At 34.9% G+C, this 27,874-nt stretch overlaps 1 protein-coding gene across 2 annotated transcripts; it reads right to left on the bottom strand.

The window, feature by feature from the left end:
- LOC108195910 (callose synthase 3-like) lies at positions 1–27,874 on the bottom strand. 2 transcript variants are annotated; one of them, XM_064082156.1, is made up of 44 exons: positions 27,780–27,874; positions 27,480–27,524; positions 26,984–27,194; positions 25,626–25,726; positions 24,073–24,197; positions 23,861–23,954; positions 23,612–23,722; positions 23,413–23,529; positions 23,162–23,254; positions 21,967–22,058; positions 20,341–20,467; positions 18,833–18,970; positions 18,665–18,741; positions 18,489–18,582; positions 17,153–17,275; positions 16,951–17,068; positions 16,092–16,426; positions 15,912–15,964; positions 15,763–15,823; positions 14,795–14,876; positions 14,660–14,709; positions 14,486–14,572; positions 12,475–12,612; positions 12,259–12,353; positions 12,021–12,105; positions 10,371–10,531; positions 10,126–10,249; positions 9,938–10,038; positions 9,732–9,861; positions 9,493–9,644; positions 8,955–9,064; positions 8,714–8,839; positions 8,483–8,551; positions 8,217–8,403; positions 7,975–8,125; positions 5,097–5,216; positions 4,901–5,019; positions 4,728–4,811; positions 3,195–3,307; positions 2,878–3,107; positions 1,992–2,789; positions 1,835–1,885; positions 870–1,055; positions 1–543 (listed from the first exon to the last, which is right to left on the bottom strand). In XM_064082156.1, the coding sequence occupies exons 3-44, from the start codon at positions 27,168–27,170 to the stop codon at positions 295–297; spliced, it is 5,844 nt and encodes a 1,947-aa protein (XP_063938226.1). In that variant the 5' UTR covers positions 27,171–27,194; positions 27,480–27,524; positions 27,780–27,874; the 3' UTR covers positions 1–294. The 2 variants fall into 2 exon arrangements, with proteins under 2 accessions (XP_063938226.1, XP_063938225.1); XM_064082155.1 differs by lacking the exon at positions 27,780–27,874 and adding an exon at positions 27,609–27,773.

Here is a 27,874-nt window from a genome sequence, read left to right as displayed (position 1 = left end):
TGTGTGTCAAAAGACCTATATCTCAGAACAGAGCGAGTAGTACCAGAATACAAGGCAATGTATTAACCTCACTTGTTTCTGTATAAGGCAATGGAATGCTACAATGCTAAATAATTTTCATCTCCACAAAATACCCAAAATTGCTGCCCATACTTGCATCTACACCAGCAGCTTACTTGAGGAATGACAGTTTACAAACTTAACTAAATAAACACTTCTTCCTGTGACATTTAAAATTTCCCCTTTTTTTCCTATAAAAAGCATTGAATACAGTATCTGATTCTGCCTTCAAAATTACTCCTTGGTCCTCGATGCACGATCTTTCCTATGCCCACCAAGAATGCGAGAAATTTGCAAACCTCGGCTAAATGCTTGGTTGAATAGCATACGAGTTTGAAACTCTGAAACAAATGGAAACCATGCAAGAAAAGCGACCGGAGTGAAAAGAAATAAACCCATCACAATCTCGTAACCTCGGGCAAGTGTTCGAACTGATCCCCAAAAACCACATCGATGAACAAGAGGCTTGCATGCTTGTGCAATCTGGTAAAGAAACAATTCATGTTATGATACTATACGACATGATTAGGCATGCAACGTATATTCATATAAATAAAAAAATAATTCATGTAAAACTTTCGGTCTGTCATAAGAAAAACCTGGCATCAGGAAGTTTCTATAATCTAGGCTTTATTATTTGTCCAGCTATAAAAAGACTAACTGATTATGCATCTATAATATGGAAAAATAACCATCTATAACCTTTGTTACAGAAATTAGAAAGGAATAATACTACTAAAGAAAGGATTTCACAAGTATAAATTAGGTAGATGCTACCAATAATTCTAAAACGAAGGATATATACTGACCAGAAGCAAACCCCAACCGGTGGGCATGAAGGCAAGAACACAAACAATAATGTCCTGCACCGTCATGTGGGGGAGCGCGATCAAGGTTACCAAGATGGAAATAAAAGTAAGAAATATCAATCCTTTGATGAGCCGAAACACAAGTTGAAAATTTGCGCTGAATTTTCGTCGTCCAACTGAGATAGTCTGGTAATAGTTTACACAGGTTTAGAAATCAAAGCTTTCAAACTGATCACAATATACAAACTGACAAAGTCAATAATGAACAGATAAACATTCAACTAAATACTATCATAGTGCATGAATTTCTAACACAAAATAGATAACATCTCAAATGACCATACTAAACTGCATTTAAGTGATTGCGGGATATTAAGATATTATTGGGTGCTTCTTACTTTGCACAACAGTGAGCAGTCATGCAATTACCTTAGCTAAATGCCTAATAACAAGAGTTTATATATTTATATCTAGGCAAGTGATCAATTAGAAACCACTAAAATAGAAAATAGATGAAAAAACCACTAAAAAATCCACACTACATGATGTCACCCAACCACTATATGACATCACCCATCCTCTATATGACATCACTACTCACTAGAGGCTCACTAAGGCTCCAGACAGACCCAAGAGCCCCCTTAGGCCCCATCCCAGCCTCACTAGGTCCCACCAAGGCCCACCTCGGGGTCCATCCCCGTGCCCCATAACCCATCCTATTCTCCTTAATAGCATTGTTTTCTATTTATTTTCTATTAACTTGTCTCTATTGGAGTGTAGACACACACACACAAATGATATACATCCTTGTAAATATTTTCAGGTCTTTCTTATATTAAAGTCCATATGAAACATAAAAAAATTATAAACGTACATACAATCTCTTTTATAAAGGAGCTCAGGAATATGATTGTCCTTAATACACTCAAGAAAGATACAAGTACAAATGTGTATCTTTCTCTTACCTTCATCACGAACAATATCAAAAATATCACCAGCCACGATATGCCATAAACCTGATAAAATAATGAAACGTATAATAAGCCTAAATTAAACTGATGGAGGAGCTTTGTATATAACAGATTAACAGTAATCACACTCAAACTATAAGCCCTTACTTACCAGAAAACTTTTGGTTTTCTTTGTGATGTTCAAGTGATACACTAGCCCATACTGGTAGATGAAAAATCGTAAAGACAACAATATCTCAGCCATGATACCACGCTTCCCAGAATGTCGAAGATGTTCCTGTTCCTCTTCCCACCATGATTCCCAGCTTTTCTCTGGTGGCACACCGATACCACCTCTATTGCTTATCCACTTGTTCCAATCAGTCCAATCGTCAACAATCTTTTGCCACTCAAAGCCAGAAGGATTAAAGAGAAATGGGGCAAAAAGCCAGGTGCCCACCATGAACCATATAGATACAGTGATCAACAAATAAGCCAGGGCTCCCCGATAACTTTTCCCAAATATTTGGTACACAACAAGTAGAAGCATAAGCTCGAGTCCCTTGACGAAGTGGCTGCGGGAGTACAGTCGATAATTTTCAGCAAACTTTGCATGGAAAACCACAAACCCACGGCCGGTAGGTCTATACTTTGCACCCCCATGAAGTAAAGTTCTTCCATAATAATGTGTCTTAGTTCCAAGTGAAAATGTGAAAAACACTGGTGCTAGTTGTAATTGCATCAGTATAAATTCACTTAATGCAGTCCGGAAACCTCTTTCCAAGCCAATTTCCATCATCATAGGCAATGCCATCAAAAATCCTATTTGCACAAATGATTGCGAAGCAAGAGCCACTTGTAGTGCCTTGTTATCTCGAATTGCTGGTTGAGTACTCAGACCCTCTTCAAGTCCACTAAGAACAAGATACAAACGCCCATAAAGAAATACATAGACAGTAAGTACAGTTACCTGCAAACGACATAATGTAGATCTCAGAAAACTAGAGGACATATATCTAACAATAAGGCATAAACAATGTAAAGGCTCTGAAAAGTACCAAGGTACTGAAGTAGAAACCAATAGTTGTAAAATAACATGATAGCATTCTGAAAAAATCAAAACGGTGCCCAAGCCTGTAGAGATCACGACTCAAAGTCTGCTCTCCATTCCCATTAGCTATTTTGGCTTCAAACAGTGAGATCTGATTAAGGCCAACATCTCGACCTTTCCCAACTTGAATATATTCATGATGCGTTACATTGCCTTCACGGAGTGTTGAGTTAAAGCCTGCAATTCATAGACATATTAGGCCAAACACATGCACAATACTACCTTACAACTTGTTGCAACTGCTGGACATGAATAAGAACTTACCAGCAAAAATGTCCTCACTCAAGTTAATAATCTTGGAAGCTTTACTAACACCTCCTCTAGTAAGATGAAACAGCCTATCAAAAACATCTGGATGGCCATAGTGAAAGCGAACCCTGAACGGAAAAAAGAATAAGGACAAATGAATAGCTGTTATTTTATAATTTTGAAACTTTAAAGCAGCAAATTTACTCATCAAGTGCTACTTATGACTTCCACAAAACAAGTCAGAACAACTGAAAAATTGTCTAACAAGAGCATTGACTCGAGATGTAACATGAAAACATGTATAACCATGTTTTTAAATCATTTATCCGATGTTTGATTGATTGCTCATTTAAATTCCAAGTTGTAGCAAAAACTGCTTATAGGTGCTTCAATATCCCTTCTGTATATGCCTTTGTCTCTACGTTTTTCTATATCTTCGTTTTTTCATCTCATAAAACATTTCTTGGTCATCTTGGTTTTGCATTGATTGGAGAACCTCTAATCAAGATTAATAACTCCCCTTTAATTATCTGGCAAATGTAATCACTGAAATTACAATTCAGTGTATCTTGTAGTAGTTAAGAGCATCTCCAATGGGGTTGGCTATAATGGTTGGCTAAATTGGACCTGTAGGATGTTATGTAAAATTTGCTGAAGCTGTAAGACATTTTGCTTCGATGGTATTGGCTATATTGGTTGGCTATAATTTAAAAATAGTATCTTACTAATATTTTAGATTGTTATAAATAGAATCTATCACTTTAATATGGTAATAAGTGATGTGTAATTTTCTTACAGACCTGTAGTGGATCGACAAACTATGTTACCCGGGCTTCTCATGGTTAGAGATGCTCTAAGCATAGCTGTAAATATGTAATTGATAGCTGTAGGACACTGATATTTAAAAGATCTATTAGGCTTATTTAGAGGCTGATATTATGTGATATGATAGGCCGATATTAGGGGAATTTGTTGGCTGATATGGTGCGATGTGATAGCTGATTTGTAGCTCTGATTAGCTCGCTGTACCTATAAATACAGGATATTCTTTTTATAACATTTGATTGAGATTTCAAAGCATATCTTATACCTTTGTCATTATCATAGCAGGTTACGTCAAGCTTAGTAGCACCAGGTTATCCGAGCATCTTCGGATTAAAAGAATAACTCTGATTGAGATGCATAAATGCTTAATATGTTTATTACATATTCATAGTCCTTGTTTAACATTATTGTATACTTTTCTAATTTATTTTTTTGGACATAATCCACTTCTGATCAGTTTAAAGAGCGATGTATTTCCAAAAGATAGAGACATTATACTAAAATAAGACTTACTAGAATTAAGGCTCTAACAGATTTACCTGTAGTAGAGAGTAGTTCTCTAAAAATGAAGTAATAGTGCATGAGTTGATCAGTGCACAAATAAACAAATCAAGACTGATCTAAGTAATGTTTCTAAATAAATCTCAGCTTAATCCTTCGTTCAATTTCAAAGTTACCAGAAAGTAGATGACTGCATAACACAAGGAAAGAGGGCTGGCTTACTTCAGAGGGTTTGCTAATAATCTTTGGCCAATAGTTACAAAACTTGTCTCCTGATTAGACATAAACCATGCAAGAGAAGAAACACTGCACACGTAATAAGGAAACAGTGAGGAATAATAAATCAGAGAAAGTAAAGTACTTCACAAGTGGTCAGGTGAAACTAGTAAATATACCTTCCAGTAAAAATATGCTCCCGAAGACCAAGAATAGTAGGATGTCTGACACCATCATGTTTCTTCAGAAATTCTTCAAGTAAATTCCTCATTTTAAAGGCTTCTTCCATGTAGTTATCCTACATATGAGGAGATAAGTGAGTTGTTAATTAGCAGAAAAATAAAATCGCAGTACAAATTTTTTAAATATCTAAACCTGATTCATATCTATAGTTTGCAAGCCTTCCCCACGTGTGAAGATAATAGCATGATTCTGATTTTCTGGCTTTCCTTCACCTAAGATAGCAGGTCCTGGAAGCTTTATTCGATATACAACCTGCACAAAAATACCACAGCATCCCGCAAAACTTATTACTTTACGAAAGTGTTGTGATTACTTTCAAGTCAGGTTGGTTCAAGTAACCAAGCGAAACAGAAAAAATATTAGCTAACTGACCCTGCATATATCCAAATAAACGATAATTTAATATATACATAATTCTACCAATAGCACAACACACTAATGGAAGACCGCACTATTTTCCACCAATAATTGTAGGATTATTATTAGCAAGATTGTTCCCATGTTAATGCGTTAACCATTCATGCATTACACTGTAATTGGGCTCCTTATGTCTGTGATAGCTAGGCATTGATTTGGGATGCATCTGCTGCTGATCGAACTACTTTTGTACATATACATATACAAGGATCCTGGATTTCAGAAATGCACACAGATCTCTGTGTTATCCACATAGTCTGAGGGAGAAACAAACAGGGCACCGCAAAATAAAATTTTGGTAGGACCTTGAAAAAGACAACTTACTTGAGGCATATCAGGACCTCAAACCAAACAGTAGTCAAGGCCTTCACTTTATGACACACACAACTAATATAGCAAGCATATTAGGTCACATTATATTGAAAAAAGGGCCTAAATAACAAAATTTTGGAGTTTAATGCCCTGAATAACGGATTTTGTAAAAATGGCCCCAAATAACAAGTAAAGACGCTAGTGAAGTAGCGTGTTGTATAAAGAGGGAACGCTAAACGCATTAGCGTTTACAACTTTAAGCCCAAGCCCAACTCTTTTTGTTTCTTTTTTCTTTTTTTAAAATAATTTTCTTTACTCCTACTCCCTCCGTCCCAAAATAGTTGTTACATTTGGTTTTGTACCGGTCAAATTGACTAAACTTTGACTGAAATTTATTAATATTTTATCAATTAATAAAATAAAAAAAATATGTTACCGGAAATAACTATTAATCTACTTTAAGATGTAATTTTCAGTTTTTTAAAACAATGAGTCATTGACTTATAGTTTTTGATCAAAACTTAGTCAATTTGACCAACAAAAATAGAAATGTGACAACTATTTTGGGACGGAGGGAGTAATAAAGTAATAATTGAAAAGTAAATTAACAGTCAGTTAATATTTTAAGGTTCATATATGGGTTATTAAATTGGCCGACGGTTAGGGTTTAGGATTGAGGGTGTAGGGTCGGTAGGCCCTACTCCCTCGAGCCTAAACCCTAATTAATGCGAGGCTGCAGGGCCGAAGGCCCTAAAGCCGAGAAACCGGCGGAATAAATTAATTTACAATCGTTAACATTTAGGGTTTAGGTTTGGGTTGTAGAATGATTAATCCGTACTGTATATTAAATTGGCCGACGGTTAGGATAGCCTAAACCCTAATTAATGCGAGGCTGCAGGGCCGAAGGCCCTAAAGCCGAGAAATCGACGGAATAAATTAATTTACAATCATTAACATTTAGGGTTTAGGTTTGGGTTGCAGAATGATTAATTCGTACTGTATATTAAATTGGCCAACGGTTAGGGTTTAGGATTGAGGGTGTAGGGCCGGTAGACCCTACTCCCTCGAGCCTAAACCCTAATTAATGCGAGGCTGCAGGGCCGAAGGCCCTAAAGCCGAGAAACCGGCGGAATAAATTAATTTACAATCGTTAACATTTAGGGTTTAGGTTTGGGTTGCAGAATGATTAATTCGTACTGTATATTAAATTGGCCGACCCCTACACCCTTGAGCCTAAACCCCAATTAATGTGAGCCTAAACCCTAATTAATTCGAGGCTTTAGGGCTGAAGGCCCGGAAGCCGAAAAACCGAGCCGAAAAACCAGTTTTAAAAAGTGAGCTAATATTAATATTTTTTAATATTTTAGGGTTCATATTTAAATTTTAGAAGGATTTATTTATATCTAAAATTAAAATAATTTTATGAAAATTAAAAAAAAAAATCAAACAGCACAAGAAGTAACATTTATTAATATTAAGCTTTGGAAACACAGCATTAAACATTGCTTTTAGTCACGTTTTATGTTTCATATTGAACACAACTGAGTATAAACGCTTCAGTGGTTAGCGTTTTGACTTAAAAAAAATTAAAAAAATCAAAAAAACCATACGCGGACGCTGTCGATAGTAGCGTTTTATACTTTAGTTTAAAAAATTTGAAACCAAACGCTTGCACGCTACTCACGGTAGCGTCTTCACTTCTTTTTAAAAAAAAAAAAAAAACTAAAACGCTACACGATGTAGCGTTTTGGTTTTTTAACCAAAAGGCTACACCATGAGCGTCTCTACATGTCAATGAGGGCCATTTATCGGGTATTCTGATATTTAGGGCATTAATACCTCAAATTTGGATATTTGGGGCCAACTCCCCATTATATTAGAACAGACATGTTTTAGTCAAGAAAAAAAAACTGATTTTTATTACTAATTACATCCGCCTCATTCACACCATGTACCAGAAAAACAGTCTGGACTTTGTAAACTTTTTTTTTTTTTGCTCATTGATTACACACGCACACCAGGGAGTCGAACTCCTGACCTCTCGCAAGGGGGTACCAGAGCTCGACCACCGCACCAACACCTTGTTGGCTCTTTGTAAACTTATTATGTATACAAACCATATATTTGATATTCCAGGGTGAGCAATGGCATTTTCTGGGGATACATGGCTCTGCCCCTGTTATTTTTCTTTGTTTACAAAATCAGGCTGATATACATTCAGTTTTTTTATTTGAAGTAATGTGACTCATGTATTGATATTATAATCAAGATTAAAATATACCTGGTCCAGATTTTGTCCTGGTTCAGAAGAATCTGACTTTGTCATGGCAGCTTTTACTAGAGCAGAGTAATACACCTTCTGGTTAACCTTCTTCCGATCCTTGCTAGGCTCTTCCACCTCATCAATGTAAGCTACGCGAAGAGACGGGTATCTGCTCAAGAAATATATTTTAAGAGAAAAATGACAAAAGAAGATGAACAAATCAGCCAATTAGTACAGTGTCATATAGAATTGATCCGTACACGGTCATAAGCCTTAAAATGTCTAGTGCTCGAGGATCGCCAGAACGCTTGTGAATCCCATATTGCTGACAAGAAACCACATAAGTAAATTTCATATCAGCAACTGCTCGACATTGTGTCCATAAGGACCTTTCGCCCTTCATCTGATCCTCGCTTAATTCAATGGCCTTGTAGCCTTCCATAAGATCTGAAGAGTGATGAAAAAAATTATTTCTAAAGTATTGAACAAACATTTTACCACCATTATCCACCACAGGACTACTTACCTTCATCTTTCGCCATATCAAGGAAGGCCTGAAGTTCCAAGGCTTTGCGGTAATACATCATACCTCTTACTGACAGTAGTAGAATGTGTCAGTCTATTGAACATGTAATATCTAAAAGAAATATGTAGATACAAGACCTTATAAGAGATATTAACCCAGCTTCCCCACACCTGGAGGAAGAACTAAGGAAACAAGAAGTTAAAAATAAAGCTAAAATGATAAATCTTTTACCAGTTTTAGTCAACGTCTGGCCTCTGTATGATGCCCAAAGCCTTAATTCTTCTTCTAGTTCTTCTAACATTCTAAGTTCTTCTTCACTATTACACTTCATTCGCTCAAGAAAATTATTCCATTCATCTACAGTATGATGCCAAAATTGAGGAACAGAAATGAAAAAACAAATACAAAGGTGAAAGGACGAGATTCTAGCTAAAGGAAGACTGGTAAATGCTGGCCCGTAAAAATTGCAAACCTGGAAAGATCTTTTGCAAGTAAAAGAGAATGGACACCCCATCTTCATTCGGAACTTCCAAATCATGCAATGAGAAGAGCACCTCTTCGGTGTAGTATGGAGTCAAAACACTACAAGCACAGTCTATGTTAAACATCAAGATATATCAGGGGTCGCTGGATAATACAACTTCAATTATACTTTTATTATGTGCCAGACCTATAAGCTTCTATCCTAAATATGTTATGTATATGCAAGATATTATTACATCCAGGGCCAATTTTTATGGGAGGACCGATGGTTAGAACTTGAGCAATTGATTGTGTCCCTAGACCTCAAGTGTTAGGAATTAAGGGATACTTGACAATTTTGTTTCTAAGTGCATACAAAATTATCATCATTATCCTTCCAGTTGAAAATATGCACACATAAAAAGACAAAAATAAGCTTAATAAGTGCAAAACCAAGGACCTACTATGAGTAAAGCAAGATGCAATTGAAATACAAAATATAGTAGATTTTGCATTTATTTTTTTTAAAAAAATCAAAATAGACTCACGAGAAAGATAGCATATTCCGAACTTTAGGCGCTGAAGGCATGTCCATAAATAGTGAATTGGAGAAAAAAGATATGCGCCTTCTAGCTTCTAAGTTTGATGGTACATCCATAGCGGATTCCTTTACCGTAAGTAAAAGATACAATCTTTTTATCTGTCAAAGTTCGACCAAAAAAAAAACGTTATAAAACATAAAAACCAAAAGTACAAAAATACATACTAAATCTGAAGGTATATTCACCTTTTCCTTCCAAGCCTCTGATTGCCTGGTTGGAAATTTTATTGCTCCAGCAGATGCAAATAATTGATGTTGCTGATCAAGAGGGGTCATCCCCTCCTGTCCTGATCCACCATGAATCGAATCTACCAAACTACACATGTTGACATCGTCAGATATGGTATCTAAACTAAAACAGAACACCAAGATAACATGTAGAAGCTAATTACCTGGAAATATGATCTTCCATCATTATATCTCTAGTCACAACCTCAAGCATGTCCTGGAAAAGGATAACGACTTGATCCCTGTCCTCCCTCTTATTGTCTAACTGTAAACAGTTTATTCAATTAAAATTTTCCATATGTGATTTCACACAAGCAAAAGAATAACATGCTTATAAAGTCAAGAAACCTACCAAGTACTTGATAAGCTTCACAAAGTGATCATAGAGGCTAGGAAGAGCACTCATTTTGTATTCACTTATAAGATCACCAGATTCAATGTGCTTGTCAACTTCAGAAAATATGTAGTCAATAACCCTGACATAAGCATGCAAAATGATCAATAAAGGTAAAAGGCATGAGCTAAAAAGAAGTCCGATAAATATTTATAAGAAGTGTAATGCCTCCATAGATAATTGCAGGTGCATTGAGAACTTACTCTGTTTCACGAGCACCTTCAACCAGAGCCATAATAATGTTCCGAAATGAAGCATAACACTCACTAACAGCACATGACATGTAATTGTCAGCCTCAATCCTTTTTTTCAGCTCTCGGTCTTTTCCATTGCTGTCCTTAGCCATGTCTAATGCTATTGGGATCTGTTCAGTGTTTAGAAGATAATTCAAGACCACTAGCGATTATTAATCAGCTGAATCTTTCTTTAGCAAGGAAAATCTGTAACTAAACACGTTAAATTATTGCTAGCAGAACAAAATGTGTTACAATAGTGATAATAGCCTAGTAAATTTCACACTCAGCAATTTCTGCCACAGGAAGGGTTCGCAGAAGGATTCTAAAAGATGAACATTATAGTGCCCGCAAACATTCCTGTAACAATATATGGTTACTTTGTTTTCAAGGAAATCCTAAGTAATTTATTCAACTTTAACATCAAATAAACAGCATGCAGTATTTCGCTTTTCGAGAGTAATATTAATCATATGAGTAATTCTTCAGAAAATAAAGTGTCCAGAATTTTGTCAAAACTTGATCACTGAGCAGTCTAGAAGAAAAATATTATGCTCTCCAGTTGTATATGAGTTGAGGCCTGAATCTTGAAGAAGTTACCCCTTCTTTAGTCTTCAGTGAAAGGTCGCGTTTAGATTCCCATACACAAGGACACACGGATTTCTATAATATCGAATAAGATTACAGAACTGTCTTTGTGAACTAAGGGTTTTGAAATGAACTACATTTTGGTGCATTTTCATTCTTGTGTTGTTACATTTTAGTGTACTTTTACTGTATTTTAAAAAGACTTTTGCTTTTCTTTACCAAAAAAAAAAAAAAAATACTTTTGCTTTTTTAACATCTTCGTGCAACTCCCTTACATTTTAGTGTATTTTTACTGCATTCCAAAAGGCTTTTGCTTTTTTCCTTCGTGCAACAATCATGATTTTGGCATCATGAGTATTTTTCCAGCAGAGTATATTACTGGAGGCAGTCTATCAACTCTAAATAATAGAGCAAGATCTGCGTACTTATTTCTACAACACTTGTGACAGGAGTGGGAACACCGAGTATATCAGATGTAAGCAAGAATTTTATGAACTTTACAGTTCAAGGAAGCTTATATTATGTGCTTGGCTTTATTGCCATTCGCCGAACGATGCCTACAGCTTGAGAACTGTATATCAATACCTTAAAAATGCAAAATTGACCAACCAAAACCATTCAAAGCGATTACTGCTAGATTTTATTTCTCTAAAAATGACCACTTTAATTGGGTTCAATTTCTTCTCATGAATGCTACTATTGCTCACCCCTACAGTGCAACTATAAATTTTTTTCAGGCATTAAGAGTTCAAACCTCGGTTGCCCCATCTTTATATTTTTACTATCTTCCTTGTCTTTCACAATTAGTTCCATGGTACTTTACAGCAACCTGGTTGGACTGTTTTGATATATAATACGATTACAATTAATCTATGGGTTTAGTTTCTTATTTACCCATAACCTATATTCCGTGCATTTGTCCTTTACTGCTTAGATGTCTTGTGCGAACTAAAGAGTCAACATACTACAATCATATTAAATATTGAAGAACAAGCATTTTAAAATATAATAAAAAAAAAATGGTGCATGTACCTTGCTTGCAAGCAAAAACGGAGGCCACTGTATGAGGTCCAAGTCACGGTCTGCCCAATACGGAACAAGTAACAGATCCATTTCCCTATAGATGAAAAGTATTTGAGCAAACATCTATACTTAAAAGAACTTTCACAAAAGGTTCGAGGTGTTCAAATCCACAAAACAATAGGCAGGAATGATGATCAAACATTCTAGTGGACAATGCTGTGTCCCTCGATACAATCTATATGCATACCTGTTGCTGATAAGATCTTCTTCTCTGAAACTAGTGATAATTTTGTTCCATAATTGAGCAAATCTTGCAGCTTCTTTCTCCTTATTAGAAGGAATCTGTGATGATTAACAGATAAAAAAAATCACATGATTAAGATTTATTATATCCAATTAAAATATTAAGGATACAATTAGTGGCCTAGAGAGTAAGAGAAAAACACGAGGAAGGGAAATTAACCGCAGCAAAATTTCGCGAAAAAGTGGCCTTAAGTCCTTTCTTCTTAGTTGGCTCAGTTTTTTCCTCTGGAATTAAACAGGCATTAAAAGCCCCAGGCAATGATTGAAATCGCGACCTTAGCATTCCCAAAGTTCGAATCTGGACAGTGGACACCACATATAAGTACACGGAATACACACACATAGAGAATCAGTAAAAAGACATAATAGACAAAAGCTAAGATATTCTCTTGGATCACTAGTAAAAGAAGGGCTGAAACTTGTGAGTAACAATAGAGAACCAAGCCCTGAAACATCACCTATAAAGATTGGATAATCTGATAAACGACGACTGTTATGCAAATAAGAAGTATAACAGATAGAATCAAAAGTTTTAATCATGTATGTAATAAATTCTAATGAATATAATGAATGAAATAAAATTTGAGGTATTAAATTCAAAATAGTATAGGAAAATAAGATTTTAATATAGATGTACTACAAGAGATTTGGCACACTCAAATATACAAATTTAGAACCCAGCCAATAAATAAGAGATATTTGCCCTAAGTAATTGCTGCAAAAGAATTACTAGGAATGCAGGAAATATGTATTTTTTTTTTTTTTTACGGGGAACCTTTAGAAGTAAACCCGGGTGCGGACCACCCTACTAGACCCAACACCAGGTAAATCGAGCGCTTATGCACAGGTAGTACTAATCGTCACTTTAAACAATTTTTCTCAAAAGTGGTGTTATTAAGTTATTTCCTACCCACTAATGTCATCATATGTATAGCCTTGTCGCTTTAGTGGATATTCCTCTTCCCTTGGTAAGAAGAGGCCGAGGGTTTAACCTCGGTAAAAAGCATGTATGCATAGATATACAAATTTCTGAGAGGACACTACCAAGAAACTATTATTCGTATGTACACAACTCTCTCTCTCTCTCTCTCACACACACACACACACTAGAAATAACTGGTAAAGGTTTATACATACAAAATCACTTCTAATATATAACCATTATTTACTACCATTGACAAAAATACATTTCGAGATCTATAAGAAGTCGATACAGCAGTCTTACTGTTGTTACTGAAACGACAAGTCCAAAATGTAGCACTCCAACAGTAAGTCCAGGAGAGAGTCTTGAGGAAAAAGATTTTAGAAAAAGTTCCAATTTTCAAGAGATTAAAAAACAAACTTTCCCGATCAAGCATATACTATTATATGTTCGAATAAGGTTCCAACAATAGTTCAGGAGAGAGAGACTTCTGGGGAAAATGCTTTATAAAGGACTTGCAACTTTTGTTGCGTCAAAACTACACATAACCATGCATCAACTAACCTATAATAATATTGTACATACAATAGCTCCTCAGAGGTATCATTTCTCATGGTCTTTTTCATAACTTCTAAGTCCTAACTTACACTACAATATTAAGTAACAGATTAATTAACAAACTAGTAGCAGTATAAACACCAAAAGCCATGTATTTTCCTGTACTAACAAGTCATTTACACATTTGAAATAACCAAGCTTGTTTAATACAAAAATAGGACAACTACCAGCTACCTCTACAGAGGCAAGAAGTTCTGAAAAAGGATTTGTATAGAATAAACAATAAAACCTTAATGTTTCTAGAAACATACCAACTGATATCTTATGTTTTCCCATTGTCACTAACAGTACATTGGGCCACCTTGGAGAGAAACCAGGTATATATTATTAGGATTTAAAATTATAGTTTTTCATACCCAAGCAATTCATGCCTAGACTTCAACAACATTTTTAAACGTGGCAATGGTAACTCCTGGCCATGAAAATAATCGCTAATGAGTGAAATGTGAGTGTCCACATCGTTGTTAGGCCTCCTTACACGTGTGGATGTAATTAACATAATTTATTCAGTTTTAACCAAGTGATTGACCAACTAATCAGCAAGGTTACTTCTTTAGGGCAACAGACCGCAAGTAATAACACACCACAACTTTCAAATATGATCAGCAAACTGGAGGGGAAGTCAACTAACCTCTCCAAGACGACGAAATGCACCATAGATACCTCCAAACAAAGTAGAAAATATAGCATACCAAATTTGGGTATCCATGAAATAAACCTAAAACAGAACCAACATGTATGGAATCATTTTACATTTTATTAAAGGGACAAAGTTAAGGAAATTGAAGCAATTGCAAACACATACAAGAATAATTGGAGCCCAGAGTGCAATTACAACTCCGATATTGTTCTTAGCTGCAACAGGTAATCACAAAAGGGCATCAAATAAATTATCGATCATAGAGAATATTTCATTATCCTACTTGGTCAAGATCATTACCGCGGGGAAAAAACTCGTGCCATTGGTAGATAGATATATGAACACTCATGATAGCTTTTGTTGGGCCAACAAGAGGTCTTATCTGCAGTTGCAAATCAAATTGTCAAAACATATCAAAAAGGAGTGGAATTCGGATATCACATGGTAGACAACTCTTTATGTCAAATATAATTATGTTAAGAATATGTAACCCTTTAAGCATTTGTTCAAGAGATAAGCTTGGTAATGTAAAAGCCCATTTGTTATACAGTATAGTAAATCATTCAATTAATAATCTAATTAGTTGCAAATTAATGAAGGGACTTTCCCATCACTTTTTCGTTCATATGTGGACGACAATACTGTCACATACTAATATACTATCCAGATTCCAGGGGAATGTTTGACCCCCTCCCCCATCACAAGATGAACTTCAAATCAAGAACATTATTCTAAGCATTGGAATTGGATGTTGGAACCAGACATAACGACTAGTACTATATATTGATCACTTACAAAAGTTTCAACCATTCTTAGTCCTTGATTACCCTAGAAGCGACAAGTACAGAAAATACAATATTTACCAATGATTCTTCAATGAATTGCGAAATAATGAGTTAATATTGTGTATATATATATGTACTTGATCAAAAAATACCAAGTACAAATCTAAAAATTTTCTATCTTAAACTAATTCAGTGTCCAGGGGCCTCTAGGTTCAATTTTTCTTCCGTAAATTATATCCCTACTCATCTCAGAATTATTTGAGGTGAATTATTTAAAACTTAAGTCATTTCAAAGAGAGACCGTCGTAATTCAAGTTACTACTGTGCCCAAAGACCAACCAACAGAATGTTGCAAAGAGAAAATTGAAAATATTTACTAGTAACATGTGCTGCAATACAAGGTTTTGATGGAACAAGGTAGCCGGACGATTTATTTGTTATAATAAGCATCAAACTGCAATGATTAATGGAGAAGAGAAGCACCTCCAAGTAATAACTGAAAGCCAATTTCGTCACTATAAGGAGCACCCAGAACACCGTGTACCTTAAATATACAAGTCAAGAGTTAACAGAATGAACAGTGTGAATGTTGTCGACGACATTTATAAAACAAATTTAAAATCGAGCTTTACTTAAAAAGAGAAAATGAACTCTCGTGCATTCCCCTGCCAACGTAAAGTCGAGGCTGCGAACACATCACACACACAAGAGTAAGTACTTTGCAACTAATCACCTGTACCACTGGCAGTCAACATCAAAAATTGACACATCGAGAGAGCAAAAAAATACAGTAATAGATAATCTTTATACACCTGTGACCACCACATCATGAGCATCACAATTCTGTAGTTCGACCTCTCGAGGAATCGACGAAATATGGGAAATAGAAAGAGTATCCCAGCAAGCATATTTGGTGACAAATAGACTACGACTGCCAAAATGAACAGTGTAGGAGAGTTTGAGCTATCCCCAAGCCAACCTTTTATGGTTTGAGCTAGTCCAGGGGGATTCTCCCATGTATAAGCATAAGTAACAGGTAGAATTATCACCCACGCAGCAGCTGACACAACCTTCAAAACATATCTAAGCTTAACATACAAAGGCATGCTTTGCCTTGCTTTCCAATTAAAGGCCACATCAAGAAGAGCTGAAATCACAGAACCAGAATCAGATTGCATAATCAATGTCTTACATATAAGAACAATTTTTGTTTCAAATTAAGTCTTCCCGCATTATCTATTGTTTTCAGAAGATGCGGCACAAGCTATGCCATTTCAATTAACAGATTGTAAACATTTAAAAAACCCTGAGCTGCTTTTGATCTCATGAACTTGCACTATCTTTCTTTATAACATGTACTGTATATAATTACTATGAAAGTGAAGAGGAGCAACCCACACAAATTGTAAAAGTACATATAATGCCTTCATTAACTTTCACCCATCTCAGAAATAAGAAAATGGGGAAAATGAAGGGTTAATAGGCTATTTGAGAAAGATGACGAGAAACATATACATGTTCAACTGCTCAACACACATCATTTGAATATAATTTTATAAGAAGAATCATAATCAGAAGAATCATAACTCATATTCTCACAGAAACTACTGAAATACCTCATACAATCTGGTATCAGATAGATCATTTGAAAATAAGGAAAACTCCAGTTACCTTGCCCAAGCTTCAGTATTGCGGCAGTTATAAATACACTCAATACTTTTTTAAAAACATCAGCCTCGAAGATAGAGGTTGGCGCGCCAGAACCATTCCACGCAACAATTATCATCGCCTATAAATAAATTGTAATATGTTGACAGATACATCAGATGAAAACAATAGTATAATGTGATGAATAATGATACAGAGACTATACCTGTAACCATAATATAAAGAAACTCCACATTCTATCGAAGCTTCTAAAAACATGCCAGTATGACCTTATTTCAACAAAATTAACTTTTCCCACCCATCTATCTCCACTAGCTGGCTTAATATCCTGAAAAGCCAAAATGGTCATGATTTATCATGTATTAAAAGGGAACTTCATTAGAAAAACACTAACTAGAAGTATAATAGGGTGAAAACCATGCCATCAAATTAAAAAAAATTAGATCACAAGATAATGTAAAAATATGTATAATATTCAACACAAACTAAATTAGAATAACAGAACTCAGAAAGGCAAAATGTAATAACTAATAAGCAGCTTATTTAAAGGATCGAAAAGTCTGCATATGTATAAAAAGAATTGGAATTGTGCAAACTAAAATTATCATAAAATAAAGTTTGCATAAATTTGTTTCGATAAATAGTATTTATGGAGTCATTAAGGCATTTAAGGGGATACAATAATCAAATTAGAAAATAGAGAGAAAAGAGAGTTTAGGTTTAATCGAATGGGTCATGTTCAAGAGAGAACCATCAGAGAGAGAACCCATAGAACCATTACCTTATTTCTAGTATTAGTTAGGATTCTGCAGCAGAACTTCACATGCAAAAAATTTCAATATCTATATATTATGTTTTAAAATTATTTTTGAACACACACAACGAAGAAAAAACATGTATTTAGATTTAGATCCTAAAAATCTAATTAAAATTTAGGGTTCTGCAGCAGAACCTTAGTGGTTCTATGGTTCTATTTTAGGGATTGGTTCTCTCTTGAGCGCGACCCTTAGTGGAATATATGAACATCTATTATTTACGCAACTATTACGTGTGTGTCAGGTGGATAGTGTGTTGCATGTGCGCCAGGTAATTACCTGTATATTTGAACTAGATATCTCAGATGTTGATCCTTATCTGTGTTGATTATTTTGCAGGCAAAACGATAACCATACACATCTCTTTATAATGCTTACAAGATAAATATTAAAAAATGCAATCATAGCAAAAAGCTGAGCTTTACTTGGTCTGTGACCAGGCCTGCCACTAGAAAATTTAATATAGTAGTGGGGTGAAAGACCTCGGTGAATTGAATGAAGAATTTCGAACCAAATTAATAGAAGTACTCGAAAGTATCAGTCAGCCAGTGTAAACTCTAAAACAAGCCTCATCTTCAGGCATCAAATGTGTTGCAATATCCTTGTGAGTTGAATGAATAATATTTATTCCCATGTTCCTTACTCTTTTATGGTCCTTTGAGGTGTAGATATATGTTTATATACAGAAGCAAAGAGTGCCACATATAAAAGAGCACAAAATATTACCAAACTTTTGTCAAACCGAAGCTGTTCTATAGGCAAACAAAAGAAATCAGCATCAGCACGCATTGGCCAGCCTAGACGGAAGCAGTCAACAGACCTAGCACGAAAAAGTGGACAGTACCAGTTATACAATACTCAATATGCTACAATATTTAGAATATATCAGAAATCATGTATACCAAAAGTATTCATTTAAATCATCATAGTTCCTCCACTGTGAATGCTTGGATTTTCCTCTATTGCTTCTTGCAGCTTCCTGTATAGCAGGCATCATTCTTAAAAATTTGACAAATGAAGAGTTGAAAGCATAACTGAACCTGATATTGCGAATTGAACACAAGAAATACCTTCACTATTACTTCATAAATTGGAGTAACAACTTTTCTTAGAAACGCTTCTTCTTCTCCTCCATAAGCTGGCTTCACATTCTCTCCAGTCATAGGACTAACATTGCCAGCTAGCATGCCATAGAGCTCAAATGCCATCTAACACAGATGATGATCCAAATAACTGTTATGATAATCTAACAATCCCAGACAAGCAATATCATGTCAAGTACTCGAAAATGATGACTATAGAGTAGTCGAAGGAGATTTTACTGTAAGGTATTCCAAATGATCCACATGCAGAATTTCAAGATTACGAGCTTTTTTGTTTTAAACAAGATATAGATCTGAACACCAAATAATAATAAGAAATTTACTGAGTGATGAACGCTTAATAATCAATCAGAAAGCTAAAACTCATCTCCAGAAATGGTTATATAGGAGGTAAAGTAATATTTTAAAGTATAAATACAATTTTAATGTTTCAGTTGATACTTAGTGTACAATTTTGACTTGGAAACTATTTCTGTGCAGTCAGAATCAAAAGTGCCTACCTGAGGTTCGTGGCAGCAAGCATATAGTCTGAAACAATAAAAACCTAAATCTGTTTGCGGCTCATCCTTCAATTTTTAAACTAACTTCGTCTGTTCTGCTCAATTCTCTTTTTCAATCTACGATCTTAGATGTTCTATAACAAAAGAAGTCCATCTTCCAACACAAATTCTATCATGGTCGTACACAATGCACAAGGGCTAAAGCTCCTGCATTATTATTGAGGAAGTTCCCGATGTATACAGCTCACCCTTATTTTTCATGACGAGCTCATGGTTTCTCAGTCTAACCTACTTGAAACGTTTGCATTATCATAACTTTAAACAAATAAGTAGATATAAAAATTAAGAAAGACCTAATTACCTAATTCAATCTTTGCCTGAGTTTATCAAAATAGCTTACTTAATAATCTTATTTGATTTTTGATTGCATTCCGCCAATATACCCGTCTGTTCTGAACAGATGAGGTACACCACACCCCTCATGAGTCAAATAGCTAACAAGCCAGAAATCCCCAGCAATATTTTGCTGAAGAATAATTATGCATCAGGAAGATCAGGTTATAAGCAGTAGCTTCCAATCAATGGTAGAAACAGTAACAGACCCTAGCTGATTCCTCTATTACGCACATAACATTCTGCCTTGCAGAACAGTAGTCCCTTTTGTTTGACTCTTACTATATCCCAAAAAATCCAGGTACATTATATCAGGAACCAAATATGGTTGTAATTCATTTAGAAATCATATGACACAGTCAAAATTTCAATATTTTCTATGTTAGCAATGCAGTACAAAATAAAATGCAAAGAACTAGCCACAGCAACCAAAATCTGCCATAAGACAACAAAAAATCTGCATAGGAGGTATAATCCCAGGGGATCAAAGTAATAAAAAAAAAGTAATATATTGTCCAGAACAAAACAGATATCTATAATTAAAAAAAAAAAAAAAAGAAAAAAAAAGCATTTTAGACATACATGGTGATATATATAGCAAAGGCACTCTGGCATAAATCTCAGGTTGGCAGCTTCCCCCCATATAAGAAGATATAAACCCATGTACAACAATTTCCTCTGTTGGACATCTTGTTGTATTGTTGGCAACCTACACATTGTAGATAGTAAGGGAAGTGAACTAAGTTTGGAGTTACAGCAAGAAATAGAACTTGAAATAAAACTTGATCCTACATATGCTGATGTGGATGATCTTATCCGATGTTTGAAAGTATTATGCAGGATACACGATGGACATAGCACATCAGAACAGTCTTATTTTCCCAATCTATGTAGTATGAACATTCTTCAATTATGTAATACAATGAGGAAATGTAACTATATAATTATAAATAAAATTTATTGAGGAACTAAAATTAATAATAAGCATCTTAAATATACCGAGTCTAGTAATGTGCTGAAGGTTTGGGTGGCGTACTAAACGCCCATTATAACAGAAGTGGTTAGTGGCAGGGTTCATGTGGGCCTAACAAGGGATAATTTAAAGTTTAAACTATAATTACTATAAATGCTACAATTTCTACAATGCAATTTCACGGCTGTTTCCAGGAGCACAAGCAATGCATAACTAAGAAATTGATGCAATAATGCCTAGACCCCGCATTTAAAAAAAGAGAAGAACACAACATGGGAAGTATTGATATGGGCTTTTGATTTTTGGTACACGGAACACAAAAGCACACGATAAATTCAGTGTCGGATATGGGTTTTCAGTTCAGGTACACAACACACGAGTACCCAAAATAAATATATGTACCACCAACTAATAATTATATTTTTATGCAAAATATATTCATTTATATTTAAAATCTACTCCCTCCGTCCCCCTCAATTGTTTACATTGGGGACGGGGGCTCGGCACGCATTTTAATGCTCTCATAAAATATAGTTTAATGAATTATTTTGAATTTTTTTCCTTCTGAATAAATATTTTACTATCTAAATTTTTATACATAAAAGAAAATTTTCAAAAAAAAGTTATGAAACTATGTTTTTATATGCGCCTTAAAATGCGTGTCGAGCAATGCAAAAAAAAATGTAAAGAAATGAGAGGGACAGAGGGAGTAATATATTTACAATTTTATATATTTGCATGTAAATAAATATATTTCTCTATATTTCATATTAAAAATATTATTTTAATATATTCTTTTATTTATGTATATTAATATTTGAATTTAATAAACAAGAAAAAACGACATGAAAATTATAGGACACATTCAGGTTGGATATGGGTTCACAATTAGGTAAACAAATCAATAGAATTGGAATTTCACTTTCAAGTACACGAAACACAAAAAAAAAATAAAAAAAAATAAGACAGCAGAACACCATTACCAGGTCTAATAAGGCCCAATGCCAACATAAATTCTGCATTTGTGTGCTACAAATTTCAGGTCCAAATTTATCAAGCAGTAAAAAACACAAGATACAATATTGGTCATAATCATTATGTTTTTCACCTCAAATGTTGATTTTTCCCTACTGTCTTAAAATAAAATCTTACACCAAGCTTCAATGGCAGGGCACCACTTCCTGGTTTTTCATATCTATAACAGAAGTAGAAAACAGAGTACAAAGAGTTCTTACCATAAACTACTCTTCCGATCCAGATACTTGCACCATTTCTTATAATTCTTGAACAGTTTCTTCATCACTTCATTTATTGCACGTTCATCCAACTAAGCATAAAACAGAATTACGGTCACAAATCAAATAAAAAGAGTGACATCCACTGATCAGCATGTTCAGAAAAAGCGACCAGTTGACAGACTTCAATTTTCAAACAAACTTCAGTTTCATTGACCGTTTAATGTAGATTACATGAAATTTTATCAAGTGATCATCACATAAGATTCATTTTAGTCTGAATTACAATCTCTTGTCAAAATAATTAAAAAAATCAAACCTAACCATGCAATTAGTCGACTCTGCAAAAGTCAATGCTCGCCTTGAGGAATTTCATAAATGCTCAACAGTAACATCACACAGGGAATGGGTCTTGAGTTGACTCATGGCTATTGAGTCGAACCTTTTTTATACTAAAATAAATTTATAACATTATATTCACATATAGTTTTCATTTTTTACTCCCAAGTCCACCAACAATACAAATCTTATATCACACAAAAATATGTCAAAAAAGCAAAAGTTTAAAATTCATATTCAGGGATGGTTTATGATACAAAAGAAGCCGACGACTTGAAAAAAAAAATCCTTGTAAAAATTACCTTACAAGTATAATGTTTAATTAAATTTGCTCTAAGTGTCGAAGTTCATTTATTTATACTCCTTCCATGAAAGACAAAAAATTAAACTTATTATAGTAACAAAAAATGAAACCAACATTATAGAACTTCAGACATTACATCTTTCCCACCAACATTAAATTACTATAACCAATATCAAAAATATTGTAATTATATGGGCGGAAACGTGATATACATAGAACCAAAACAAAAAAAAAAAAAAAAAGAACTTTTAAGAAATACAGGAACTAGGATGCCTAACTTGGGATGGAAGGAATATTTGCTTCCAGAATAGGACGTTCAATTCACTTAAACATAAACATATCTTTTGAACTGACAGTTTTGATGAATTTTGGCCATTGAAACTTAAAGCATGTTTTTGATGAAGTTTGGCCATTGAGACTTAAAGCATGTTTTAGAGGTCCTCGGCAAAAAGTAGGAGTCTAGAAACTGTACTTCATGTTGCATATGCTATACATCCCAAGTCAATGCATTAGATTATAGAGATTTTAAACATAGTTTAAATTAAGACAAACCTTCGGTTGTTGATCAGGCTTTGGGAATTGTCGAATGTGAACATTTGCAAGCAATAAGATAAGGTGTTCCCTTTGATTTGCAATGCTGTCCTTCTGCAAATTACTGTGAGTTAAGTTATGCTGCTAAAATTATTCTTTCATTTGAATATAATCTCGAACACCCTCCACTTATTATATACAAGGAACATTATACCAGAGAATCAATCACTCGCAACGCATTGGAAAAAAAAATGACTGATATACACAATCACCTGAAATCCAAACATCGCTTGCAGCCAATCAAGAATATCTTCATCTTTTTTCTTCTTGTAGTCCCTTGGCCATGGAAGACCCCTGGTATTTCGAAGAGCATAAACAGCAGCTTGGATCTGTAAACGGACAAGCAGAAGTAACAACTTAGAAAATAGCCCCACAAACAAAGGGCAAACATGCCAGAACTTGAAAACAAACCTCTGGATATTTCATAATTGCCTGATTTGCACTGTCAGGGTCAAGAGGAAGAATATTGTAAGGAACATAAATTTCTGTCTTCTCTGCTACTTTATCATGAGCCTCCAATATCTGTAATTGTTTCCCAATATTAGTAATGTAAAGAAATTTTTAAAATTTAACAACACTTATGTCGAAACTAAATACATTCATAAGCTTCTACTATGAAGTATATAATATTAACAAAATGCAAGAAATTCATTAATCAACCTCACGATCAACTTCGACAGATTGCGTCTGGTTAACAGCTTTTAAAACCTCAAAGAGAACATTAGCCGTTTGATATGCTTTTGTAAGTTGTGCCCTGCATATTCATTAACATTTCACATCTCACATGAATTATCAAAATCTAGAACCATGAAAATGCCCAAAAAAAATTTGAAAGGTTTATGAAGATTATTTTGGCAGCATGTCATGGCTACCTGTCAGCTTTATCAGCAGCATTTTGCAAGGCCTGGATATATTTTTTGTAATAATGCTGGTAAAAGCTCTGCATCTCACGTGCATCACTTTTTTTTACCCTCCCCATCAAAGTAGGATCATTTTCCTGAACAAGTTATAGTGATAGCCTATTAAACGCAAGAACATTGAGATGGAGATTAAGACATTGCAGATAAAACAAGTGAGCTAATAAATATCCCCTTCAGTACATACTCCAATATTCATGTCTATATATAGTTCTTAAAAAACAGCTAAATGATGCCTGCTAATCCATAGTGCATTGCTTACAAAGATAAAAGACAAATTTATTTAGTAAGCACCAGGAACTTCAGATATATCGACCTTCAAAACACAGTAACTAAAGATACCATAATGTCAATAAAGTAAATTATGGCTAGAGGTGGCCAAACGGGCCGAACCACCCGGACCGACCAGCCCGAAACCGCTTTTTGAACCGCCTGTGAACGTACAAAACCGGGCCGGGCTGAACCAGCATGAACCGTAGAAAATAACATGCCGTATACGGGCTGGGGAGGCGGGGACCGTGAACCGGCACAACACGGACCGCCAACCCGTGACGAAACGTGTAACCGGCACGGCCCGTGCTAGACTTGAAGTAATGCTTAAGTTTCGTCTCAAATTTATAAAATAATAGGTAATACTTATTCCAGTGATAGAATTGGTTGGGTTCCAATTTATTACCGAAACAAAATAATTGATTTCAATTTTTAATTTTTTATTTTGATTCGGGTTTAACTATTTTAGTCGATTTTAGTTAATGACAAATAATATTGTTATAATCAGCTGACACCGACCTATACAATAATAAATCCTTACTAAAAGTACCACAATACAGAAATTAAGGCCCCTATGATATATGTACCTTCCTCTTCTAAGAACTAAATTTAAAGAATCAAATTCAATGAACAACTAATTAATTTGATTATTATTATCACACATATATGCTAAGTCGCTCAGACTCGGGTACGGAGTGTCGGACACGACACATATCCAAGTGTCGGACTCGGGATCTCTGAAAATCTAGGACACGGGGACACCGTCCGAATTTTAGACACGGGTGCGGGGACACGACATAATTTAAATTAAATAATTAATTTTATATTATTAAATTGATTTTTTTTTAATTTTAATTATTGTTTCAGGAAGGAAAAATGAAATGATAAATTTTTTTAATAAAAAATATACATTGACCGATGATGTGAGGCTATATTAACAATTTTAAATATACAAATACACATATACAAATATAATAATAAATGATAGTACTATAGTGCTACTGTATTAAAGTAGCTGTCCACCTAACCACAAATGAACCTGGACAACACAATGTCCAAGTACATGCAGTGCTCTTTTCTTAGAGCAACCCCAATGCACGCTCTCTTTATTTGGTCTAGGTGGACAAGATTTAGGGGTTAGCATCAAAAATCAGTCCTCCAACGCAACTCCCTATATGTGAACATCAAAAAATGTACAATGCATGAATAAGGAATGTACGATAAGTTGTGAAACTTACCCTTTCGAGACGTTGAAGAAGAGCAGTTTTAAATTGGCGTACACCACGTCCACTAGAAGTGGGGTCCAATCTATGAGCTTTCTCAAAAGCATAAAATCGACCTGCACTCCAAATATTATGCTTATTGACATGAAAACATCCCATAAATACAGATAAGTGAGTTGTCAGTCTCATGATAGTGGACCATAATTTGGCATAAACAAGTAATAATCTGGTTTCCGCCAAACAAAGGGTGCTAATATGACAAGCTTTAGTTAATGATGTATAACTTATAAGATAAACAAAACATGATAGAAAGAATAAAACCCTGCTCCCGAGTTTTAAACAAGGAGGAAAGCAAGTGAAAAGGAAATAAATTTATCTAACTTTCACTCCTATTCATGCTCCCGAGTTTTTTAAAAGGACGAAACTCGAAAGCAAGTGAAAGTGAGTGCAAATATAGCATAGTTTCACTCCAAAAGTGGGATGAAAGTGAAAGCGCACTTAGTTTCACTTACATCCACTTGCTTTCTCTCCCAAAAAAACTCGGAGCAAGGCCTAAAAAAACTAGAGTAATTTTTGTCAAGCCAAATTACAAACTCATAGTAAGTACCTCATTATTTTCGAACTCATCTCAAATTCAGTTGCAATAATTGACAATTAAACTAAAAAAATAAATTTGGACTTAAAAATTAAGTACACTCGGATAGTCGTCTTTACTATTGTTTTTCATCTCAAGTGAAACCCAATCTATATTTTACTCCATCTTGTTCAAATAAATACTAGTAAACATGGTTACCTTTTCTTATATCCATGTAATTTCCCCTGTTCGCTTTATAATGATTAGTCTAGAACACATAGGAATATCCTTGATAACCTAATTTCAACCTTACGCAATTGATAATGTCAATATGACTTAACAGTCTCTCCTCACTCAATACTGAACCATGATATGAAGCATGGCATCAATATAGGTTCTTGCTGAGAACCAAAGTCAAAACAGTATATATGACTATATCTAAGGGGTGTGGTCGTTCTTCCGCACTATTCCTCATCTATGATGTGCAAGCTATAAAAGCTCGAAACAGCTCAATACAGAGGTATTAAACTTTCCCTACACCATCACCATCTAGTAGGCAAATTAAAAAATAATTGGTGACTAAGGGGATGATAGTACATTCTATGGAAATTAGCTTACTCCTATTATTAAAAGAGTATACAGTGAAGTAGATTGTAATTCTTGAAATGAGAGATGACCACTAACCAAATTTTAGGGAACATTTATGAATGAGAAGGCAGTCCTGACACAACCATGACATAAATTATAAATAACACCAACAATCTACAGGCACCAAATCTATAGAAGACGGTAAACTTACAAAGATAAGCAACTCGAGGGTTGCTTGGTTCAACCTCATTGGCCACACGAAGAATAGGAGCAATTTCAACCAAAGAGGAAGGCACAACCTCACTGTCAAATATCGATTCCCCCAAATTTCCTGCTGTTTGAGTGCGCATAAGCCTCCTTGGAGGCTGCTGCTCAGAGCCACCCCCTCTGTTTGCCATTTTCCAACCAACTCAAATAAAACCCTAATCAACATTCATTAAAACACTGTCATTCCTTCATAAGTTCCCCCAAAAAAATGCAAAGAAAAGTAAACACACACAAATATATCTCTCTCTCTCTCTCTCTCTCTATATATATATATATATATATATATATATATATTAATTCTACTAAATAAGTCTCACAAATACTAATTAGTTAGTATATGTATATCCACACACACAGGGAGAGGGAGAGGGAGGGAGAGGGAGAGAAGGGGGAGGGAGGGAGGGAGAGAGAGAGAGAGTAGTGAAGTAAAACAAGCATACCAGCAGATAAAAAGAAGAAGCTAAGCTGCAGAATGTAACATGAATCTGCAGAAACCACACCATTATTAGCACAACCAAATATATTCTTGTGCGTGCATACTTACATACATAAAAGTATGAAAAGGTTACCTCATGTGCAAAGCTTTACACATCTAGATTCAGAACTGATAAACCCTAGGTATGAGATTCAGAAAGATTAAAGTGCGCGTGTGTGTGTTCTGCTGCAACTTTAAGCTAACACTTAGCATCAAAGCAAAGGGCTCAAGCAAAACAAAACATAAACAAAACAGTACTACTTACTAGCTCAGATTGTAGTCGCAGGAAAGAGATCATGTCTAGTTTTCGGTTGCAGATGAGGCTCGTGTTTACGCGTAATTACTGTTTGTGCCACTGGA

The sequence above is a fragment of the Daucus carota genome, chromosome 7, assembly GCF_001625215.2.
Source record: "Daucus carota subsp. sativus chromosome 7, DH1 v3.0, whole genome shotgun sequence".
NCBI lineage: Eukaryota > Viridiplantae > Streptophyta > Magnoliopsida > Apiales > Apiaceae > Daucus > Daucus carota.
The sequence above is the reverse complement of the archived record's forward strand: the minus strand, read 5'-3'. Positions and strand labels throughout refer to the sequence as shown.

Bases quoted from the DNA above. Each gene is read 5' to 3' on its own strand.
- LOC108195910 (XM_064082156.1), bottom strand. From the start codon at position 27,170: ATGGCAAACAGAGGGGGTGGCTCTGAGCAGCAGCCTCCAAGGAGGCTT. The intron at 16,427-16,950 runs GTAACTGGAGTT...CTGTGATTTCAG, and splicing joins AATACTGAAGCTTGGGCAAG to CTCTTCTTGATGTGGCCTTT. The intron at 10,250-10,370 runs GTAAGTTCTCAA...TGCTTATGTCAG, and splicing joins GAAGGTGCTCGTGAAACAGA to GGTTATTGACTACATATTTT.